At 36.3% G+C, this 24,807-nt stretch overlaps 1 protein-coding gene across 2 annotated transcripts in view; it reads left to right on the forward strand.

The window, feature by feature from the left end:
• Positions 1–24,807, forward strand: part of WDHD1 (WD repeat and HMG-box DNA binding protein 1) — a 66,875-nt gene that overhangs the window by 19,449 nt on the left and 22,619 nt on the right. For both annotated transcript variants that reach the window (XM_025919629.2, XM_086709698.1), the window contains 9 exons: positions 1,548–1,640; positions 2,429–2,535; positions 2,889–3,030; positions 8,564–8,774; positions 11,569–11,756; positions 13,851–14,035; positions 15,989–16,230; positions 18,831–18,968; positions 20,653–20,809. In XM_025919629.2, the coding sequence (XP_025775414.1) occupies positions 1,548–1,640; positions 2,429–2,535; positions 2,889–3,030; positions 8,564–8,774; positions 11,569–11,756; positions 13,851–14,035; positions 15,989–16,230; positions 18,831–18,968; positions 20,653–20,809 (1,463 nt within the window). The remainder of the gene's footprint in view (positions 1–1,547; positions 1,641–2,428; positions 2,536–2,888; positions 3,031–8,563; positions 8,775–11,568; positions 11,757–13,850; positions 14,036–15,988; positions 16,231–18,830; positions 18,969–20,652; positions 20,810–24,807) is intronic.

Below are 24,807 nucleotides of genomic sequence, written 5' to 3' on the forward strand. Positions count from 1 at the left end.
AAGAAAATTCAATAAGGTAGCTGGAAACAAACTAATACACAAAGCCACTAGCAATCATATATAAATAATAGCCATTTAGAAAACATGGTGTGGAAAAAAATGATGCATTTACTGTGAAATCAAAAAAGATGAAATAACTAGGGATAAACTTACCAAAAATGTGAAAGAGCTATAAAAATTTTAACTTGCTATCAAGAGCAGTAAAAGAAGACTTAAAGAAAAAAAATATAGGGGCGCCTGGGTGGCGCAGTCGGTTAAGCGTCCGACTTCAGCCAGGTCACGATCTCGCGGTCCGGGAGTTCGAGCCCCGCGTCAGGCTCTGGGCTGATGGCTCGGAGCCTGGAGCCTGTTTCCGATTCTGTGTCTCCCTCTCTCTCTGCCCCTCCCCCGTTCATGCTCTGTCTCTCTCTGTCCCAAAAATAAATAAAAAACGTTAAAAAAAAAGAAAAAATATATTCCATTCTTAGGAATTAAGAAAAAAAATTTTTTTTAACACTTACTAGTTTTTGAGAGAGAGACAGTGCAATTGAGGGTGGGGCAGAGAGAGAGGGAGACAGAATCCAAAACAGTCTCTAGGCTCCGAGCTGTCAACACAGAGACCGACGTGGGGCTGGAACCCATGAACTGTGAGATCATGACCTGAGCCGAAATCAGGAATGAAAGTCACCCCTCTATGTGTTCTTGTAGAGTCTATGCTTATGTGTACCTTTGGGAAGTAGAAATAGGATTTAGAGATGGGAGGGAGACTTTATTTAATCTATGTCCTTTGTATCATCAACTTTTTTTTTTTTTTTTAAGTTTGTTTATTTATTTTGAGAGACAGAGAGGAATAACACTCGTGGGAGGGGCAGAGAGAGAGAGAATCCTGAGCAGGCTCCATACCATCAGTGCGGAGCCAGACACTGGACTCAAACCCACGAAACCATGAGATCATGACCTGGGCTGAAATCAAGAGTCGGATGCCTAACTGACTGAGCCATCCAGATGCCCCTATGTCATGTGACCTCTTAAGATTACATTCTGCGTTTAAGTGATAGTTGTAGAATTTAGGATTTATTTTTCTTTGCTTATGAAACATTAATTAATTTAAAAATCAATACAATTAACATAGTTTTTCTGTTCATAAATAATACTTTTTTCTTTTTGTGATAAACATAGAATATACTGATTTTATTTTTTCTATTTGCTTGGAAGAATATGTAAGTCGATAAGTTTCCTTTTAAGATGTTTAAAGCATTCTGGATCTATTTCTTTCCTTTTAGCAAATGAGATGAATTTTTAGATCCAAAGGGCTTAGATTCCTGAAAAGCAGTATTAAAAATACATAACTATAAGTACTCTGGTTTTCAGTGCAAGCAAATAGAGTGATCATTCATTCTTTGCTTATCAAAATTTTAAGTAGTTTTCTGAGTTTTTAGTTGCCAATTAAAATACAAATTTGCTTTTATGTTTTCTAGGCTTATTTTGATGAACTTTTTGCCTTTTTTTTCCCTCTCAAATTTAATTTATCGTAAATTTTTGTTTAAATCATTTTTCTTTCCTAATAGTTACTGGCAGTTCCTGTGGAAAAATCTGTTAAGCTATATAGAAGAGAAACTTGGAATAATCAGTTTGATCTTTCAGATAATTTCATCTCTCAGGTAAGTTTTATAAGTGACACTTTGAATTAGCTAACAGGAATATTTCAGGTATACTTGGACTAAATATAATCGCAGTTAAGTGGTGTTGGAAATGCAGAACAATGCCAGATTGTTGTTCATGTGTCCAACTTTGTCCCTCAACCTGTCTTCATTTAGCCAGTAACTGGACAGTAGATAGGTCTTTGCTAGGTCTTGTCTGAGCTTTCTCTTTGTGAAGTTGGTAAGAAAATTTCTTAATTTATAAGAAGTCAAATTTAACTCTAACATAGTATTAGAACATGTTATTTTCACATGATCAGTAATTAGCCTTTATTGTTAAATGAGTTTTATTGAGACTTATGATCATGGACTCTGGAATTTTAGAGCAGGAAAGGTTGTTGCTCTATATTCTCTCTCTCCTCTTATACACACCCATTCGGCACGTAAGGAAACAAGAGGCCCAGTAGGTCAGCAGTGGCTTAGTACAGTTCATTTCACTTACTAGTTCTCTTCATCTTGGTGATGACTGCTAAGAGGATACCTTTTGTTATCTCTCTAGGATAATAACAGTTTTTAGCTTTTGCTTTTAAAATTGTGCCAGCATAATTTTCTCATGGTAAACAAAGTAATAACCACTTAGTGGTAGTTGAATTATTATTGAAAAAGAAAGTTGAATAAGCAAACTGTCTTGCCATTTGTGAATTGATTTAATTAGAAGTTACACAGAATATGGGTTATAAAAATTTGAATTTGGCAGTAAGTGTTTATTTTCAAATTATGCAAATTGTTATTTATTGTTTTTCCTATAGGCCCTGAATATAGTAACCTGGTCTCCCTGTGGGCAATATTTAGCTGCAGGGAGTATTAATGGTTTAATTATAGTTTGGCATGTGGAAACCAAAGGTTGCATGGAAAGGTATGATTCAACTTATTTGTTTGTTTGTTTATTTATTTTTAAAAGTAATCTGTACACCCAGTGTGGGGCTTGAACTCATGGCCCCAAGATCAAGAGTTGTATGCTTTACTGACTGAACCACCAGACTGAACCAGCCACGCACCCCTCTTTTGCTTTTTTTTTTTTTCTATTAGATTTTGGTTTGTTTTATTTTGAAACATTACAAATTTACAATTATTAGATTGTCAAAATACGAACATAGTTAATAGTTTGTTAGAAATCATTTAACGTTTTCTAACTAAAATTTTCCTAAAGAAATGTATAGTTTATATATTTTTTGGTAGCGTTTTAAGAACTCACTTTTTAATTTTTAGGGTGAAACATGAAAAAGGTTATGCAATTTGTGGCCTGGCATGGCATCCTACTTCTGGTCGAATAGCTTATACTGATGCAGAAGGAAATCTAGGGCTCCTGGAAAATGTTTGTGAACCCAATGGAAAGACATCAAGTAGTAAGGTAATAAGTAATATGTGGTAGAATAGTTTCTTCAGTCTTTTGTGGTCATATGGATTTGGAAAACATCACAAAAAACATTACTTTCTTGGAAAGTTATAATTCGTTATTATTATTAGAGGCTCACTAATGATTTATCATAAAGAAAACTGTTTAAACTTGTTTAACGTAATATTTCCCAAATATATTTTACTGAGAAACTTTTTCCCCTCAATATAATGCCTATTAATATTCCTTGGCTTTATAAGGAATACCTTTGTGAAGTACTATTTTAGTATCCTGATGTTCTGGGGATTGTTATTTAAGTAAATATAGATAAAATTAGAGTTAATAATTATAACTTAGTGTAGCCTATCAACCTTTTCAGCTCTGAATTCACTTTAATTCTTAGAGCTATCCTTATATCTCTTAATCCTTAGCCATCCAGCCTTACTAACTAAATTGCTTTAAATAGGCCATCATGTTTTATACAAGTCCTTGGTTTTGTTCATTATTCCCCCTGCCTGGCAAATATACCCAGTCAAACTTAAGTCTTGGTTTAGAGTTCCAGTTAAAGATCGTGGACTTAATACATCCATTTATGTCTGCTCAGACAACCTGATATTTGGAACCCCCACTAAAATTACACTAAATAGTTCTTTTTAAATGCATAATCTGATAAAGTTAAAGAAGACAGTTGAAGTGGTGATAGTAACAAAATTTTGGAGGCTGAAAAACAGAAGCATGATTGGAAACTAAGTTTAGCTTCTCAAAAAGTCAAAAAATTGATTCCAAAGACTGCAGTTGGGGGAAAGCTGGGATGCAGTTCAGCTTGCCTGACTGAATCCTCAATGATTCAGAATTTGGTAGCACTAGTTACTTCTAGAAGTGAGGCTAAAAATAGGAGGGTTGGTTTAATGAACAAGTAGATGTCTCCAGTCTCAACGTTGGTGTGCATAGCTAGGTAACTGCCTTCCTTCACCGGCATGTATATTCTGGCAGGATGCTGGAGATTAGATCTCTGGAAAAGGTAAAACAGAGAAGGTCTTTGGTCAGAACACTGGGTACAGTTGAACGGCACTGGGCAAAAGAGGAATACTGTACTGAAAAGGATTAAATGAAAGTGTATATACTTGAATGTTAAAATTCTCAGCTTATTTTTCATCCTTGACTCCTAGAGCGTTGTCAGTCAGTCTTAGGTTTTTCAGGCAAGAGATTGGAAGAATCGTCTTTGGAGAATCTATCCAAGAAGAAAGACCTAAAGAGAGAGATGATTTTTAACTCCAGGAAAAAAGTTGTAAAAAAAGGGAAAAGTGATCATTATATACCACATTTATAAAATGAGGATAGGAATAATGCCTACTACCTAGGATTTTAGTGTGAGGATTATATCAGTTATGTATAGAATTAGAACAGTCTCTAGCACAGTTTATAAGTGTTGCTATTATCTTTATTCTACTAGGAATAGCATTTAAATGGTCATAATAATCTAATTCCTGCATATTGATCCAACCAAAATGAGAATTTATCTATATTGGGAGGATATACATAAATATAAGAGAGTAGGGGTGGTTGAGAATTATAACAAATCTTCATCTTTCCTAATATAGGGAAGTTAATAGGATCGATTAAATAGATAATGATTAAAACTGAAACTGTCATATGTCTAAATGTAGGAGTTTAGAAGCATTTGTTTTCTGTTCTCTTATTTCATTAAACATTAGTTTTCTAGAACACAATCTTATGTACTCAATCTAAAATATTTTTGATAAAGTTCCTTTTCAATCTTTTTAAATTTTTTTTAATGTTTATTTTTTGAGAGAAAGGCAGACCGTGAGTGGGGGAGGGACAGAGAGGGAGACCCAGAATTTCAAGCAGGCTTCAGACTCTGAGCTGTCGGCACAGAGCCTGATGCGAAGCTTGAACTCAAGAACTGTGAGATCATGACCCAAGCTGAAACCAGGAGTTGGATGCTCAACCAACTGAGCCACCCAGGCACCCCAGTTCCTTTTGAATCTTAATGGTGCTATCATTAGAATTTTATACCATACTTGGGGTGCCTAGATGGCTCAGTCAGACTCTTGGTTTCAGCTCAGGTCATGATCTCACAGTTTGTGAGACTGAGCCTCACATCAGGCTCTGTGCTGGCAGTGTGGAGCCTGCTTGGGATTTTCTCTCTCCCCCACCCCCCTCTCTCTCTGCCCTTCCCCCACTCACACTCACTTGCTCTCTCAAAATTAAAAAAAAGTAAAAAAATAATTTTATACCACAAGTTTTCATTGTCTTATTTAACATTTGTACAGTTTTCATTCATGCTATAGGAGTCACTTGTGAGCTCTACAGTGTATCTGCTTACTATTCACTTTTTTTTTTTAATATGAAATTCATTGTCAAATTGGTTTCCATACAACACCCAGTGCTCATCCCAAAAGGTGCCCTCCTCAATGCCCATCACCCACTTTCTCCTGTCTCCCACCCCCCATGAACCCTCAGTTTATTCTCAGTTTTTTTTATTTTTTATTAAAAAAAAAATTTTTTTTTAACGTTTTATTTATTTTTGAGACAGGGAGAGACAGAGCATGAACAGAGGAGGGTCAGAGAGAGGGAGACACAATCTGAAACAGGCTCCAGGCTCTGAGCTGTCAGCACAGAGCCCGATGCGGGGCTCAAACTCAGTGGACCGCGAGGTCATGACCTGAGCCGAAGTCGGCCGCTTAACCGACTGAGCCACCCAGGCGCTCCAGTTTATTCTCAGTTTTTAAGAGTCTCTTATGGTTTGCCTCCTTCCATCTCTGTAACTTTTTTTTCCCCCCTTCCCCTCCGCCATGGTCTTCTGTTAAGTTTCTCAGGATCCACATAAGAGTGAAAACATGGTATCCGTCTTTCCCTGTAGGACTTATTTCACTTAGCGTAACACTCTCCAGTTCCATCCACGTTGCTACAAAAGGCCACATTTCATTCTTTCTCATTGCCAAGTAGTATTCCATTGTGTATATAAACCACAACTTCTTTATCCATTCATCAGTTGATGGACATTTAGGCTCTTCCCATAATTTGGCTATTGTTGAAAGTGCTGCTATAAACATTGGGGTACAAATGCCCCTCTGCATCAGCACTCCTGTATCCCTTGGGTAAATTCCTAGCAGTGCTATTGCTGGGTCATAGGGTAGATCTATTTTTAATTTTTTGAGGAATCTCCATACTTTTCCAGAGTGGCTGCACCAGTTTGCATTCCCACCAACAGTGCAAGAGGGTTCCTGTTTCATAAAATACCTAGGAGTAAACCTAACCAAAGATGTAAAAGATCTGTATGCTGAAAACTATAGAAAGCTTATGAAGGAAATTAAAGAAGATACAAAGAAATGGAAAAACATTCCGTGTTCATGGATTGGAAGAATAAATATTGTTAAGATGTTAATACTACCCAAAGCAATCTACGCATTCAATGCAATCCCAATCAAAATTGTACCAGCATTCTCGAAGCTAGAACAAGCAATCCTAAAATTTGTAAGGAATCACAAAAGACCCCAAATAGCCAAAGTAATATTGAAGAAGAAAACCAAAGTGGGAGGCATCACAATCCCATAGTTTAGTCTTTACTACAAAGCTGTAATCATCAAGACAGAATGGTATTGGCACAAAAACAGACACATCAACCAAGGGAATAGAATAGAGACTCCAGAATTGGACCCACAAATGTATGGCCAACTAATCTTTGACAAAGCAAGAAAGAATATCCAGTGGAAAAAAGACAGTCTCTTTAACAAATGGTGCTGGGAGAACTGGACAGCAACATGCAGAAGAATGAAACTAGACCACTTTCTTACACCATTCACAAAAATAAACTCAAAATGGATGAAGGACCTGAATGTGAGACAGGAAACCATCAAAACCCTAGAGGAGAAAGCAGGAAAAAACCTCTCTGACCTCAGCCGCAGCAATTTCTTAATTGACACATCTCCAAAGGCAAGGGAATTAAAAGCAAAAATGAACTATTGGGACCTCATCAAGATAAAAAATCTTCTGCACTGCAAAGAAAACAATCAAGAAAACTAAAAGGCAGCCGACAGAATGGGAAAAGATATTTGCAAATGACATATTGGACGAAGGGCTAGTATCCAAAATCTATAAAGAACTCATCAAACTCCACACCTGAAAAACAATCCAGTGAAGAAATAGGCAGAAGACATGAACAGACACTTCTCTAAAGAAGGCATCCAGATGGCCAACAGGTACATGAAAAGATGCTCAACGTCACTCCTCATCAGGGAAATACAAATCAAAACCACACTGAGATACCACCTCATGCTAGTCCGAGTGGCTAAAATGAACAAATCAGGAGACTATAGATGCTGGAGAGGATGTGGAGAAACTATTTGTTTTTCAAAGTGATCTTATGGGGCACCTGGCTGGCTTAGTCTAGTAGAGCATTGCAACTCCTGATGTCAGGGTCATGAGTTTGACTCCCACATTGGATGTGGAGATTACCTAACAAATAAATAAATAAAGTGATCTAAAAAATCATTTACAGTGACATCTAGTGTTTGCAATGGTATGTTCATATTCCTAGGAATGAAGGATTAATGTTGAATTTCCTTGCCTCCTTTATTTTTTTATTGGTTCTATCCATTTACTTTTATAAGCATCAAAAAAAAAAAAAAACCCACAAAAAACTAGCTTTAACTGAGATAATTGAAAGCAAACATATCCTACCTAAGCAAAATAAAACAAAATAAATTTAAAATAAAAGTAAATGAATGGGGTGCCTGAGTGGCTCAATCAGTAAGCGTCCAACTTCAGCTCAGGTCATGATCTCACAGTTTGTGAGTTCGAGCCCTACATCGGGCTCTGTGCTGACAGCTCACAGTCTGGAGCCTGCTTCAGATTCTGTGTCTCCCTCTCTCTCTGCTCCTCCCCCACTCACACTCTGTCTCTCTCTCAAAAATAAACATTAAAAAATTTTTAAAAAAATAAAATAAATGAATGACTAATGAGAGACTTTGTAGGAACTTATAGGTCACTTCTCTGGAGAATGACTTTTGAGGAGTAAAACCTTGCCTTGTATTTGGGTATATACAGTATTTTTTTATATGTCTGTTGTACACTCCTGTCCCATCCATAAATACTATAAGGCATTTAAAATAAGGACTGGGGTGGGGGGGCGGTGCCTGGGTGGCTCAGTCTGTTAAACGTCCGACTTCAGCTCAGGTCATGAACTTGCAGTTTGTGAGTTCAAGCTCCACGTCAGACCCTGTGCTGACAGCTCAGAGCCTGGAGCCTGCTTTGGATTCTATGTCTCCCTCTCTCTTTGCCCCTCCCCTGCTCATGCTCTGTCTCTCTCACTCTCAAAAATGAATAAATGTTAAAAAAAAAATTAAAATATGGACTAAGTCTCACAGAAATATAATTCTTATAAATACATTTATTAATTAATTCTTGTTAGGGAATTTACTTACTTGGTAGAATATATAGGTGCACATTACAGAATTGGCTTTTGAGTAATTGCATTTATTTAAATAGTTCACTAATCTTTGTAATTTGTGTTAATTTGTTCAAGGTCTCTAGCAGAGTAGAAAAAGATTACAGTGATCTTTTTGATGGAGATGATACAAATAATGCTGGTGATTTTCTAAATGACAATGCAGTGGAGACCCCTTCTTTTTCAAAAAGAATTATAAATGATGAGGAAGAAGATGACGACCTCATGCTGGCTTCAGGTCGTCCTAGACAGCGAAGTCACATTCTAGAAGATGATGAAAACTCAGTTGGTATGTATTGACTTTGTGGATGTGATGATTCATCCTGTCAATTGATATTTTACAATTTTTTTATTAAAACTATTATTTGAAGTCATTATTAAGTTTGTAGAATGTAGCTAACGTAGTGGGTAGAGGGAAGTATGTAGTATTAAGTACTTATGTTAAAGAAGATTTCAAATCAATTATCTAAGCTTCTGCTTTAGCAAATTAGAAACAGAAGAAGAGATTAAACTCCAAACTAGCAGAAGGAAGGAAATAAAAAACAGAATTCAATGATATTGACAACCAAAAGCTGTAAAGAAAGTCAGTGAAACCAAAAGCTAGTTCTTTGAAAAGATCAGTAACATTTTTAAACCTTTATTGTGACTGATCAGAAAGAAAGAGAAGGCATAAATGACTAATACAAGTAATGAAAGGGGGCTGTCACCATAGATTGTATAGATATGTACTGTCCAGTATGGTGGCCATTAAGCCATCTGTGGCTTTTGAGCACTTGAGATATGGCTAGTTCAAAATGAGATGTGTTATAAGTATAGAATGCAACCAGACTTTGAAGACAGTATGAAAAAAAGAATGTAAAATATTTTAGTCATTTTTTAACATTGAATACATGTCAAAATTATAATACTTTAATACAGTATAATATTAAAATTAAACCTTTTTTTACTATTTAAAATATGGTTACTAAAAATTTTTAAATTATATATATAACTCCTATTTCTGTGAGATAGCACTGCTATTAATAACAAAATAATAACAATAGTATGACCAATTTTGTGCCCATAAATACAACAACTAAGATAAAATGGACAAATTCTTTGAAAGACATAAGCTACCAAGCTAACTCAAGAAGAAATAGGGGCACCTGGTTGGCTCAGTCCGTTATGTGTCCAACTTTGGCTCAGGTCATGTATGATCTCACAGTTCACGAGATCAGCCCATTGGGCTCTCCGCTGTCAGCACAGAGCCCCCTTCAGATCCTCTGTCCCCCCTCCCCTCTGCTTCTCTCCCGTTTGCGTGCTCTCTTTCTCAAAGATAAACATTAAAAAATTTTTTTAATAAAAAGTAATACGAATAATAGTGTCTGTTAAGGAAATTGATGTTACAGTAAAAAAACCTTCAAATAAACTGCTAAAATAGCACATTTGACCATTGTCAAGTAAAATGCCAAATACATTTTATGGCGGTAAATTTTGCTACATTTAAATCATATAGGGTTTTATAGGACTGGAGTCCTTAAATATTTGGTCTCCAGAGTTTATTACATTCTTAAAAACTTTTGTGGACCCCAAAGAGAATTATTTATGGAATTTATATACTGTTATTTACCATGTTAGAAATTAAAACAAAATTTAAATTTTTTTTTTTTTTCAACGTTTTTATTTATTTTTGGGACAGAGAGAGACAGAGCATGAACGGGGGAGGGGCAGAGAGAGAGGGAGACACAGAATCGGAAACAGGCTCCAGGCTCTGAGCCATCAGCCCAGAGCCCGACGCGGGGCTCGAACTCACGGACCGCGAGATCGTGACCTGGCTGAAGTCGGACGCTTAACCGACTGTGCCACCCAGGCGCCCCTAAAACAAAATTTAAATATATTTATTTACTTTTTAAATTTTTATTTATTACGTATGTATGTATGTATGTAAACATAAGTAACATTTCAAATGAAAAACTTAATAAGAAAAGTGGCATTATTTTACTCTTTTGAAAATTTATTCCATGTCTGGAATAGAAGATAACTGAATTCTTTCATGCTTCAGAATTCATTCTACTGACATACGTGTTGTTTTGCTTAATTGCTTAAAGTATGTGAAGAATATTCAGGCTCAACACAAACATGTAATTTGAAAAGGAAGTATTTCAATAACCTATTGAAATAATTGTGGATATCCTTTGCTACTGTACCAAAACTCAACAAGTGATCATTTCATAAAGATTATTTGCAATGTGGAATCTGAAAACTCTCCAGTGAACTTTCCAACTATATTATATTAAGATCCATTGGTCTGACTTGAATGAATCTTTTAGTTTACCATGTTTGATTTTGAAATACATGCATTGGTAATTTAGAAAATACTGGTTCACTGAGGTTTGCAGGCCTTTGTAATACTGATACATTATCTAGGATTGTATTTGTTAGTATCATCACCAATCTTGTCAGAAGTTTTTAAATATTAGGAAGCAGTCAAGCTCATGGTGGCAGGTAAAAGTTTTCTGATTCTTGCTTGAAAACTCAAATTTTATCATTGGCAACAGATTGTGTCAGTTATTTTTCTTAAATGACCAGCCTACTTCGTTATTTTCAAGAAAATGTTGACCAAAATACCAAAGTCAGCATAATCATACTTTATCTGGCATTCTTTCAAGTAAAAATGGTGTTTCATGAGAAAATCAACAGTTCAGCTTACAACTCATTTGTACAAATGGTTTCTTTTTTTCTGAGGCAGACATCACACGTCTTCATGCACACTTCTCATTTTAGCACAGAGAACATTTTTTAAAAATCTGTGCAAAGATTAGGGTTTAACAGAGTTGATATTTTTACTGCAATTGAGTTGTGGTTAACAGTGAGTCGACTGCTAATACAGATGGGTGCCGCTGCCTGGATTTATGTCACAGCACCGACAGTTTTACCCTCTACTGTTTTTGCACCATTGCTGTTAACATTAACACAGTGGAGGAGGCAGATAGCATGTTAGTATTATTAAGTATGAATGGAAAATGTTATTTGGATTTTATAATGCTTTTTTTTTTAGGTCATTGGTATTTATGATTCTCTAAGTATAATTCTTTGTTTTCTAGATGTTACAATGTTAAAAACTGGTTCTAATCTTCTCAAGGAGGAGGAGGAAGATGATCAGGCAGACAGCATTCATAATCTACCACTTGTAACATCCCAAAGGCCATTTTATGATGGGCCGATGCCAACTCCCCGGCAAAAGCCATTCCAGTCAGGTTCTACACCCGTGCATCTCACTCATAGATTCATGGTAAGCTTTGGATCTACACTTCACTTCAAAATAGTTTTATGTTATATATTATGTTATGTTATGTTATGTTATGTTATGTTATGTTATGTTATGTTATGTTATGTTATGTTATATTATATATTCTTTTACCTTTAAGAATTTTTTCTCAATATAGTTAGTTCTGTTTGGTAAAAAATATTTTTAAAAACCTTGATTAACTGGCCTACAGCACTTTGGTACAGAATTTTGTGGTTTATTTTTTTATGGTTAATTCAGTTTTAATCTTATTTCAACCTTATTATGTTAAATAAAATTCTGCTTTGCAGAGTGACAAAATGAACATAAAGTTAATATGACTGTATATCTTGCAGTACCTCTTGGTTATACTTCCAAACTTTATTTCTCATATTAATTTTTATATAATAGTTTATACTGATTCCAAAACACTAGTGAGAAGATGTTTTTTAGAAGACAACTCTTAGTATGATATATTAGAAAGTGATAAGTGCTATGGAAAAAAAAAACTCTCTGCCTCTTTTCCCCATCCACCCCACTGGAATGTAAACTCCGAAGGATAAGAGATGTTTCTGTTTTGTTTATTGATAGCACTTAGAACAAGGTATGGGGCGCCTGGGTGGGTCAGTCGGTTAAGCATCCAACTTTGGCTCAGGTCACATCTCACGGTTCTATTTGTGGGTTCGAGCCCCACGTTGGGCTCTATGCTGACAATGTGGAAGCCTGCTTGGGATTCTCTGTCTTTTCCTCTCTCTCTCTGCCCCTCTCCAACTCGCACTTTCTCTCTCTCTCAAAAATAAATAAACTTAAAAAAAGAGCAAGGTATGGCACAGTAGGCATTAAGAATATATTTCTAGGGGTGCCTGGGTGGCTCAGTTGGTTAAGCGTCCGCCTTCAGCTCAGGTCATGATCTCACAGTCTGTGAGTTAGAGCCCTGTGTTGGGCTCTGTGCTGACAGGTCAGAGCCTGGAGCCTGCTTCAGATTCTGTGTCTCCCTCTCTCTCTGCCCCTCCCCTGCTCATGCTCTGTCTCTCTCTGTCTCAAAAATTAAAAAAAATAAAAAATAAGAAATTAAAAAAATATATATTTCTAAAATGGATAAGTGAATATATTAGCTTTTTATTTTAAGCTTGAGAGTTAAAAAGTTTAATATTTTTATTTGTTGGTCATTTGAGGTTTTCCACCTCATGAGGACTTTGCCTGGTATCCACCTGGCATAAATTTGTAGGTAAATATTAAAGTTGATGTTTTATTTTAATAAGACTTTTTGTTGCTGTCAGTAATCATCAAGTAATAGGTCTTAATTTTTTATTGTCAATTGTTTTATGTATAGTTATTTGTGGTAGAGGAAAGGAAACACTAGGGCCTAGTGTGAACCTGTAGTGTACATAGATGGAAGATAAGTTTTCTAAATGATATCAGTTTATGTTGCTTTAAAATGTATATATTTTGGGGCGCCTGGGTGGCGCAGTTGGTTAAGCGTCCGACTTCAGCCAGGTCACGATCTCGCGGTCCGTGAGTTCGAGCCCCGCGTCAGGCTCTGGGCTGATGGCTCGGAGCCTGGAGCCTGTTTCCGATTCTGTGTCTCCCTCTCTCTCTGCCCCTCCCCCGTTCATGCTCTGTCTCTCTCTGTCCCAAAAATAAATAAAAAAAAAAGTTGAAAAAAAAAATTAAAATGTATATATTTATTCTTATAATTTAAGCCAGTTAGTTGGAACAGGAAAATATGCTGTCATTTATGTCTGTATTTATAAGTAAATACAGTTTTGAAATATTTCTTTTGGGGAATTTAATGGTTTGGTTGTACAAAATTGTATTTTTTTATGGCAGTAGTATAATTTTTAAAATATTAAATGGAATACTCCATTTGCTAATAAATAAGTATGTGCCTTCTTCTCATGAAAAGAGTAGATAATAATTGTAGTCCTGATGTCACTACTCTTACTTGAAACTATTTAAAGGTAGATAAGCTGTGGTTGTTCCCATAACTTAAATTTCGATACAGACTGAATTATAGTATTTGTTAATTTGTAGTTTAGTCTACTGATCCTGGGACCTTTTAATTTTTCTCAAGCTTGTATTTAACCTTAATGCTTGTAGGTGTGGAACTCTATTGGAATTATTCGCTGCTATAATGATGAACAAGACAATGCCATAGATGTGGAGTTCCATGATACCGCCATACACCATGCAACACATTTATCAAACACTTTGAATTACACAATAGCAGATCTTTCTCATGAAGCTATTTTGTTGGCATGTGAAAGCTCGGATGAACTAGCAAGGTAAATTCAAGATTATGAGGAAAAATTCGTCATTGCTGAGTTGTTAGATATAGAAGTGTTTCATACATAAGACTTCAGAACATGTCTGTTTTTGCCTAATTGTCCCCTCACTTACATTCTCTAACTACAAATGAAGATATGACAGTTTGTAATTGCAAGAGAAATGGGGCTATTTTTTATATTGTTACTGTGTTTCATTAGTATTACAAGAATAATACATATGAATTATAAACAAACATTCTTAAGCAGTACAGAATTTTTAGGAAGAAAAAGTCCCCCCAGAATTCTGTCAGACATAACCACTGTTAACAGTTTGATGTGTATCCTTCTAGATTTCTTTTTGTATAAATCCCTGTCCTTTTTAAATTTACTTTATTAGTATAATTTATGTACGATAAAATGCACCCATTTTAGGTGTACAATTTGATGAGTTTAACGAATGTGTATATATTCAGATAATCACTGTCCCAATCAAAAAAAGTTTTTAAGATTTTATTTTTAAGGAATTCCCTATACCCAGTGTAGTGCTTGAACCCACAACCCACGACCAAGTGTCATACGCTATATCAACTGAGACAGCCAGGCGTCCCTCAAAATTATTTTTTATCACCCAAAATGGTCTTGTATCCCTAGACAGTTAATCCAGTACTTTCCTTGGACAAGTTTTTTGTCACCTGGGTTTTTTGTGTGTTGGTTTTGGGTTTTTTTGTCACTATAATTAGATTAGAAACTTCGCTATTTTGGGTTTTTTTTTTTTTTAATTTTTTTTTTTTTTTTTTTACATTCATTTCTGAGAGAGAGACAGAGCACAAGCGGGGGAGGGGCAGAGAGAGAGGGAGACACAGAATCCAAAGCAGGCTCCAGGCTCTGAGCTGTCAGCGCAGAGCCCGACGCGGGGCTCCCAACTCACCAGCTGTGAGATCATGACCTGAGCCAAAGTCAGACGCCTAATGGACTGAGCCACCCAGGCACCCCTTGAAACTTCTTTAAAAAAAGAAGGGGGGAGAATGATATTTGGAAAAATAGACAAAAAAATTATGGTGGAGAAGCAGTAGAGGCTGAATCCTTTTTTTTTTTTAAAGAAGAAAAAACATTTTTACTTAACTTTCTGTTATTTCAGCCAGATTACCCTCTCCTGATCTCTATTCTTCAGCAGATTGTAGTGCTTATACACTTGATCGTAGATTTTTACCGACTCTGAGGTGATTTGAAATTAAAATCTTTCTGATTGGATACATTAGCTTCTTGCTGCTCAAAGTGTAGTTCACAAATTAGGGGCATGGGTCACCTGGAAGCTTATTGAAAACAGAATTTCAGACCCCACCCCAGACTTTCTAAATCAGAATGTGCATTTTAATGAGATCCATGGGTGATTGAGTATGCATTAGAGTCTAACAAATACATTTAAAAAAAATTTTTTTTTCAACGTTTATTTATTTTTGGGACAGAGAGAGACAGAGCATGAACGGGGGAGGGGCAGAGAGACAGGGAGACACAGAATAACAAATACATTTTAATTGGTTTCCTAATTTATACATTGTTAAATCCACTCTATACTTCATTATTGAATTAAATCAGTTTACTAATAGAAACCACTGTTGACTCCATGTCTCTGACTCAGAATCTTACATAAATAGAACATTTATTTCCATGTACAGTTTTTTTCCAGATATCTTTTTCTTTGTTTTCCTGGGTATATTATTTCACAGCTGAATACAATGTTACTTTTCATTTTAAAATTGAATTTAAGTATTCTTCAGTAACATGACTGTTAATGGTTTTAATACATTCCATTTTAAGGATATTTCATAAATATTTCAAAGCTATTTTTGTACCATTTATGTTTAAAAGAAAAATTATTTGGTTTTTGTCACTGGGTATCATGATTAGCTTCATATATATAACACATCAAATAGGAATGTTTGATTGTTTCTGTCTTATTTTAATTTATAGCAAGCTTCACTGCCTGCACTTTAGTTCTTGGGACTCAAGCAAAGAGTGGATAGTAGACATGCCTCAGAATGAAGATATTGAAGCCATATGTCTTGGTCTGGGATGGGCAGCTGCTGCCACTAGTGCCTTGCTCCTTCGATTGTTCACTATTGGAGGTGTTCAAAAAGAGGTCTTCAGTCTTCCTGGGCCTGTAGTATCAATGGCAGGACATGGAGAACAGCTTTTCATTGTTTATCATAGAGGTAGATTTTTTTTCTAGTCTTTTATGATCTTGCCATGACTTGAAGTAAAATGAAAATTACTTGAGCTTTCTTTGTCTTTCTCATACTTTGTTTTGGATTATATACATCCTTTTGCATTCATTTTAGCATTTGAATCTGTGTAATCTATGAATGTACAGAATTTTGTTGTATTCACTAGTAGGAATGAAAATATTTTATTTATAGAAAAACTATATTCTAGAAAGAATTCCAAGGTAGAACTTGGCTAGTTACTTCCATGTCTATATCTCATAAGAATTTTCAGCATTTAAATACCTCAAAAAAAAATAAAGTAACTTCCAGTGTGCAAGACCAAGACAGTTTGAATATGACTAAAAAGTTGCTGCTTCCTTTTCCTCACCTTATACTGTGTCCTTAGTCCCCACCACTGTTTGAAGACTGATTTTTTTCAACGTTATTGATATGGGGCAGCTGGTTGGTTCAGTAGGTAGAGCATGGGACCTTGGTCTCAGGGCCATGAGTTGAAGCCCCATGTTGGGTCCAGAGCTTACTTTAAAAAAAAAAAAAAAAAAGATTACCAATAATCTTTTTATGCTTATTTTTTGGTAATTCCATCAGAAACGCTTTCTTTTCTTAAAAATTGTAATTCCAGTATAGTTAAAATAGTGTTTTATTAGTTTCAGGTGTACAATATAGTAATTCAGTAATTCCATACATCACCCAGTACTCATCCTGAGAAATGTACTTCTTAATCCCCATCACCTATTTTACCCATTCCCCACCCAACACTTTATTTTCTTGGATACTGTGACATCAGTCCTGATGTTTTTCTTACTGATAACTCCTTCAGCTCTTCCACTAGCTGCTCCTCCTATGCCATCCTCTTAGCTGGAGTGCTCCAGGACTCTGTCACAATCCCTCTTCTCTAGTACCTCTCTAGATGAGGAGCTTTCAGTCTTTTGACTGCTTAGCCCTAGTAAGAAATATGCTCTATTTTGCTAATCTATACATATCAGTAAATGTAACTACAGAAGTCTCATGGACAATATGTACTCTCTGATTTCAGTTTTCTTTAAATGCTATTTGCAACTTTAAACTGATTTCATGACTTGTGGCTCAAAAATGCAGTTTGAGAAACTACCCTGGGTTATGTCCTAAAGGCCTATGTCTTTAAATACATCTGTATGTCCATGACTTATAAATTAATATCACCAGCCCTGCCCTCTCCTTGTGTCTACAGACTTACATATCCAGTGGCTACTTGAAATCTCTTGGTAGAGTTTTGATATGCATTTCAAACTTGGTCACAATAAAACCTTTGGGTTTTTTTTTCCCTTCCACCTTGCCTTTCACTTAGTTTTCTCCATCTGAGTAAATACCATACTATTAATCCAGCCACTCAAGGCAGAAATGTAAGAGTTATCATGGAGTTTTCTCTTTCCCTTACTCCCCATGTCAACCCCATCATGTCAGTTCTATGAAATAACACATTCCAAACCCTCTGTTTTCATCTCCTCCACTGAAACCCCAGTTCAACCCAGATGTCTTCTCTTGGACTATTGTAGTTGTCCCGTAACTAGCTTGTCAGGTTCAATCCTTGCCTTCCACAATCCATTCTCCACCTGGCAGCCTAAGTGATTTTTTAAAAACATAAAGTCAGAACACATCCTTCTCAAGTTTTTGTGACTTTCCATTGCTTTAGAATAAAAATCAAGCTTTTCATCACAGCCAGCAGGGTCCTACATGATCTGACCTTTGCTTGCCTCTTGAACCTCATCTGTTGCCACTTTTTCTTGTTACTCATTCTAGCAATACTAGCTTCTTTGTAGTCTTCAAATTTACCAAGCTTGTCCCTATTTTAGGACCTTTTCATTAGCTGTTCCTTCTGTTTACTATAGTGCTCCTCCCCCTGACCTTTGGATGGCTGGCTTCAGCATGCATTTTTTTAAATGCTTATTTATTCTTAAGAGACAGAGCACGAGCAGGGGAGGGGCAGAGAGAGAGAGAGAGAGAGAGACACCGAATCTGAAGCAGGCTCCAGGCTCTGAACTGTCAGCACAGAACCCAATGCAGGGTTCAGACTCAAACCATGAGAACATGACCTGAGCTGGACGCTTAACCGACTGAACCACCCAGGCACCCCTCCAACTTGCAATTTATGTCTCAGCTAAATTTCACTTTCTCAAAGAGGCCACCTTTGTCTAATCTAAGGTAACCATTCAGTGTAACGCTCTGTATCATATTATTATTTTAACTCTTTGGAGACACTTAGCATTTTTTTCTTTTTAAAAATTAGTCTTCTCTTACCTGAATATGAATTTCATGAGAACAGTGTGACTTCATTTTCTTTACCATTGTAGCCCCGATACCCGGCATATATAAGCTCTTGTAAATATTTGAGTGAATGAATTACCTCTTATATCACTTTATATAAGTAGTCCATGTAATATAGTATTCTAATACCTGAATGATATGTCAGTCAGGTGGGTTATCCATAAAAAGTAGTGCTAGTTAATCTAAGAATTTATCACAAAATCATTTCAAGTCACAGAAAGTACTTTAGACTGCATTATAGCTAAATAACCTTTGATACCTGATTTATATTTATACTTTCTCACTAGGTACAGGATTTGATGGTGATCAGTGCCTTGGAGTTCAACTGCTAGAGCTGGGGAAAAAGAAAAAGCAAATTTTACATGGTGATCCTCTTCCTCTTACAAGGAAATCCTACATAGTGTGGGTTGGATTTTCAGCTGAAGGCAAGATAAACCCATTTGTTTATATTAAAAACATTTTTCCAGTAGAAATTGTTCCATTGTTTTACTCCTAATTAATTTTTAAAGATAACTGTCTATATTATATGTTTAAATATCTTAATTATGTTGGCAGTGGGAAACTGGAATTGTTAGGCAAGGTAGCCATTATTTTATGTATAAGATCTGTTCTTCATGTGAATTCTGGTTAGAAAACTTACAAAGAGAGAAATATATTTCTCTAAAAGTTTGTTATGGGTACCAAGGAGGAGATACAAATCAGTGGTGAAGTTGTGGCTTTTCCTGAAGATTCTACACAGAAAATAGGATATTTCTATAGCTGCACTATCCACTACAGTAACCCAGTCACATGTGGCTAATCTAAACTGAGATGTGCTATAAGTATAAAATACTCTCAGAATTTTGAAGACTTAGTTTAAAAAAAGAAAGTAAAAAATTTCAATAATTCTTTTACATTGATTACATGTTAAAATGATAATATTTTGGATATATTGGGTTTAATAAAATATGTTCTTAAAATTCACTTTTTCCATTTCCTCATGTAGCACTGAGAAATTAAAAATTACATTTATAGATTCATTTATTAGTGGCTTATAACCGATGATGATTTGAAATACCTTATTTAGCCCTGTCTCCTAGCTAAAATATTATTTCTATTGGAGATTCTTGCCCTTCACTTATATTATTGGAAACTCCAGTTTGTCTTTTACATTTCTGAACAGAGAGGGAGGGAGGCAAACCATGAGACTCTTGGACACAGAGAACAAACTGAGGGTTGAGGGAGGGGTAGGGGAGAGGGGAAGATAGGTGATGGACATTGAGGAGGGCAGTTGTTGGGATGAGCACTGGGTGTTGTATGTTAAGTGATGAATCATGGGAATCTACTCCCAAAACCAAGAGCACACTGTACACACTGTATGCCAGCAAATTTGACAGTAAATTATATTAAAAATCAACCATTTCTGGATGTGTTTTCTAGTGGGATATTATTGGTCATTTATGTTCTAATCATGTGACCATTTGTAACTTCCATTTATATGTCTTTATTTTTTTCCGCCAATTACTAATCAGATCTAGACTTAAGGATAACTGCTACTTGCAGAGTGAGAGGTGTGTGAAGTCACAGATACAAGGGATAATTAGGGAATAATGCTATGCACTTCCTGAGATGGGGGCAGAGTAAGTGGGAAACAGAATAGCTTACCTAGGAGTTGGGGAACACAATGACAAGGCCAAGAAAGAGCAAGAGGAAGAAGAGTACTAAAGGCAAATTTCTCTACATCATCATGGTACATTAGGTTCTGGTTGTTTTTCTAGTCTTTCATAACCAGCAAAACTTCAGATTCAGAATTTAACATTTTTATTGAAATTGGCTTTTAAAAATATTGCTATATTCCAGCAGGTGGCATAGTTCTCACTGAAACTATCAGCTTATTCTCTTGAGTAAATTTTAGTCCTATCACAGGCAGGTTTTTTTCTTCTATTGAGTTAGAGCTTATTCTGTGCAGCTAATTAAGTTTTGTGGGAAATAATCTTGAATTATTCGCCTTGTTTTGTTTTTTGCTTTTGAACTGAAAGTTGAATCATTGGTATGTATTTTTGAAATAGGATTTATTTAACAAACATGTAGCTGTGTCTCCAAGTGATTTCTTTTTCTTTTGGTGTATAGGTACCCCCTGTTATGTGGATTCAGAAGGCATTGTTCGAATGCTTAACAGAGGGCTTGGTAATACATGGACTCCTGTATGTAACACAAGAGAACACTGTAAAGGAAAATCTGATCACTACTGGGTGGTTGGTATCCATGAAAACCCCCAGCAACTGAGGTGGGCTATTACAAAATGCTTAGTTGATTCTTTTTTAAAAAGTACTTTGAAAGTTTTTGTTTTGTACTCTTTAAAGGTATTTAATTTTTTTTTTTTTTTTTTTTTTGCTCTTTCACCTTAGTTCATTTATTTGCTTTCCATATTCACTAAATTAGAAATTGGTTTATATTCATTTTGAAGTTTGCAACTGATTGCTGGACTTAAACTAAATAGAAATTAAGCATATTAGTGTGACTAGTATTATTTCAGCCAAATGGGGAAGACAGTTCTGGTTAAATGTGGCATTTCATCTTTTACTTCAGCCTTTTATTTTTTTTTTTAATTTTTTTTTTTCAACGTTTATTTATTTTTGGGACAGAGAGAGACAGAGCATGAACGGGCGAGGGGCAGAGAGAGAGGGAGACACAGAATCGGAAACAGGCTCCAGGCTCTGAGCCGTCAGCCCAGAGCCTGACGCGGGGCTCGAACTCACGGACCGTGAGATCGTGACCTGGTTGAAGTCGGACGCTTAACCGACTGCGCCACCCAGGCGCCCCTTAATTTTTTTGTTGTTGTTGTTGTTAATGTTTATTTGAGACAGCACACACAGCGAGGGAGGGGTGAAGAAAGGGGTGACAGAGAATCAGAAGCAGGCTTTGCACTATCCAGCACGAAGCCAGATATGGGTCTGGAATTCACAAAAACTGTGACATCATAACTTGAGCTGAAGTTGGATGCTCAACCAGCTGAGCCACCCAGGTGCCCCTCTGCCTTTAACTTTAAACTGTGATTTAGAATTGAATAATTTAGTGGCTTTTTGAGATTTTTTATAAGGCTCAATTTTTGTCACCAGGCAGAGGGCTAGTAGAAATGTAGTAGTTGACTCGTAGTGTAAAACTCTCAATCCGTGTAGTCCCTATTCAGTATTGTATTAGATACTTTTCTCTCTTTTGAAACCTGATGTCTTTTTGGTCTCAACAACTGGCAGGGACATTGAGTAGGTACTTGGTGAACAAAGAGATCTCTGCTTTCATGGAGCTTATAGACTGACTGGGGAGACAGATAACAGAAACAAGTAAATGTTAATTACTCCTTGAGATAAATACCATAAATTAATCTGAGCAGACCCATGGTGGAGAATAACAGAAGGACACATTCTAGGTAGCATCATCACATAAGACTCTTAATAGAGGTAGTATTTAAAATGAGACTCGAGGCCAGGAAGTCTGTTTGGAAAGAGTGAAGTGACAAATGATCATTGCAGAATAGACAGCATGTATAAAGGACCACAGATCGGAAAGAACTAGGTATGTTTAAAGAATTAAAGGATGTAAATGTGAATAGCATACAAGAAGCAAGGATTGGTGAGAGGCATGATCTCAGAAAGTTAGACCAGGCTGCATTATAGACCATACAGAGAAGTTAATATTTTATTTGAAGTTGTGTCATGAAGCCATTCAAGGGTTTTATCTGGGGAATGATGTAATCTGATTTATACTATAAAAAGAAACTATATGTGGCAAATGGATTGGCAGAGGTAAGATTGAAAGTAGGGAGACAAGTTTTCACCCAGGGGATTTATCCTGCTTTCTGTGGGGATGTTTGGAGATGTGAGAAATGTGGGGTATTATTTATAGCTGTCACAATGATTTGGGGTTACCCTGGCATTTAGAGAACTGGGGCCAGCACTGTCAAACATCTTGCAGTGTGCAGAATGGTCCTGCTCAACTACAGATTGTCATTCCCAAATGCTATCAGTGCCTTCATTGAGAAACACTAAGGAGGATTTTGCAGTCATCTAAGTGAGCTATAAGTACAGCTGGAACTAGTGTGGGGGCAGCAGAAATTATGGGAACCAGATTTGAGATAGAAACAGTAGGACTGGGGCGCCTGGATGGCTCAGTCAGTTAAGTGTCTGACTCTTGATTTTGGCTCAGGTGATGATCTTACGGGTTCAGGCCCCACATAGGGCTCCATGCTGACAGTGCAGAACCCGCTTGGGATTCTCTCTCTCTCTCTCTCTCTCTCTCTCTCTCTGCCCCTTCCCTGCTTGCACACACTCTCTCTCTCTCTCTCAAAACAAGTAAGTAAACTTGAAAAAGAAACAGGATTTTCTGGTAGGTTGGGGGTTGGTAGTGATGGAGAAGACTCAATAATGACACCCATGTTTCCAATTGAAGCAACTAGATGGATAATCATACCATTTATAGAAATAAGAGAGATAAAAACAATTTCTTTCTTGGCTGTATTAAGTTTGAATTGCCTGCAAAATGTCCAAATGGAGATATCAAGAAGATACTAGAATACATGATTTTAAGATATAAATTTGGGTATCACCAGAATATAGAAGGTATTTAAAGTCACAGTAATAAGTGAGATCACATAGAAGAAAGAGTAACAAAAAAAGGTCACAGAATCCAACACTTAGAAATTTCAACATTTAGAGGGGCATCTGAGTGGCTCAATTGGTTAAGCATCCAACTCTTGATTTCGGCTCAGTTCATGATCTCATGATTGTGAGATCGAGCTCCATATCTCACCCCTGAGCATGGAGCCTGCTTGGGATTCTCTCTCTCCCTCTCTCTCTACCCCTCCCTCACTTATGCACGAGTGTTCTATCAAAATAAATAAACATTAAAAAAAAAAAATTCCAACATTTAGAGGTCAGATATTGGAACACGTAGCTTTTGAATGAGGAAGAAGACTATTAGCTAAGCAAGTAAGAGAAAAATCACTTGAGGGTCATATCACAGAAGCTGTAATTGGAGACTTCCAAGAAAGGAAGTAATCAGGGAAATAAAAATGGCTCTTGAATATATAAAAAGATGATATCAAATAAGATAAATACAAATCAAAACTAAAATTCTCTTCTTATCAAATGAGGAAAATCTGAAAATCTGAAAACACTCTTGGTGAGGCTATGGGGGAATAATCACATTTGTAATTGCTGATGGGAGTATAAATTGGTTACAATCCCTATGGAAGGCAATTTGTCAAGAACTACCAGAATTAGAAATGCATATGCTCTTTGATCCAATAATTCTGCCTTAGGATTTGTCCTACAGACATACTGGTACTTGTTATTTAAAGTGTGATCCATGGACCAGCAGCATCAGCATCACCAGAGAGCTTAGTTATTAGAAATGCTGAATCTCAGGCATCACTTTCAGACCTACTGAATCAGAACCTGCATTTTAACAAGATCTTCAGGTGATTCGTGTGTACATTAAAGTTTAGGAAGTACTGCTGCTAGCACATGTGGGAATGATGATACACGTGAAAGATTTTCTACATTGTAAGATTGTTGATACTGCTAAGATTGGAACCCTAAATTTCCATTACTAGAAGAATAGGGAAATAATATTTTATACAACTATACATTAGAATACTATATAGGGGCGCCTGGGTGGCTCAGTTGGTTAAGTGTCCAACTTTGGCTCAAGTCATGATCTCAGGCTTCGTGAGTTTGAGCCCTGCATTGGACTTTGTGCTGACAGCTCAGAGCCTGGAGCCTGTTTCAAATTCTCTGTTGCCCTCTTTTTTCTGCCCCTCTCCTGCTCATGCTCGCTCTCTCTCTTTCAAAAATAAATAAACATTAAAAAAATTAAAAAATACTATGTAGATTTTTTTAAACAGTGAAGCAAATCATTTATGTGATAAGAGTTATGTATCAGAGTATATAAAGAACTCTTGTAACTCAAAAGACAACTCAATTAAAAAATAGGCAAAGTGTTTGAATAGACGCTTCTCAAAAGAAAATACACATATGGCTAATAAGCATATAAAAACATATTTAGCATCATAAGTTATTATGGAAATGCAAATCAAAACCACAGAGATTCCACTTTATACCCACTAGAATGATTATCACCCAAAAGATGGAAAGTTCTGTTGAGCACGTGGAGAAATTGGAACCCTAAACATTGCTAGGTGGGATATAAACTGGTACAGTTTGGCAGTTCCTCAAACGGTTAAATACAGAGTTACCATATGACCTAGTTGTTCAACTCCTAGGGATA

The sequence above is a fragment of the Puma concolor genome, chromosome B3, assembly GCF_028749965.1.
Source record: "Puma concolor isolate L17-30 chromosome B3, mPumCon1.1.hap2, whole genome shotgun sequence".
Taxonomy (NCBI): Eukaryota; Metazoa; Chordata; class Mammalia; order Carnivora; family Felidae; genus Puma; species Puma concolor.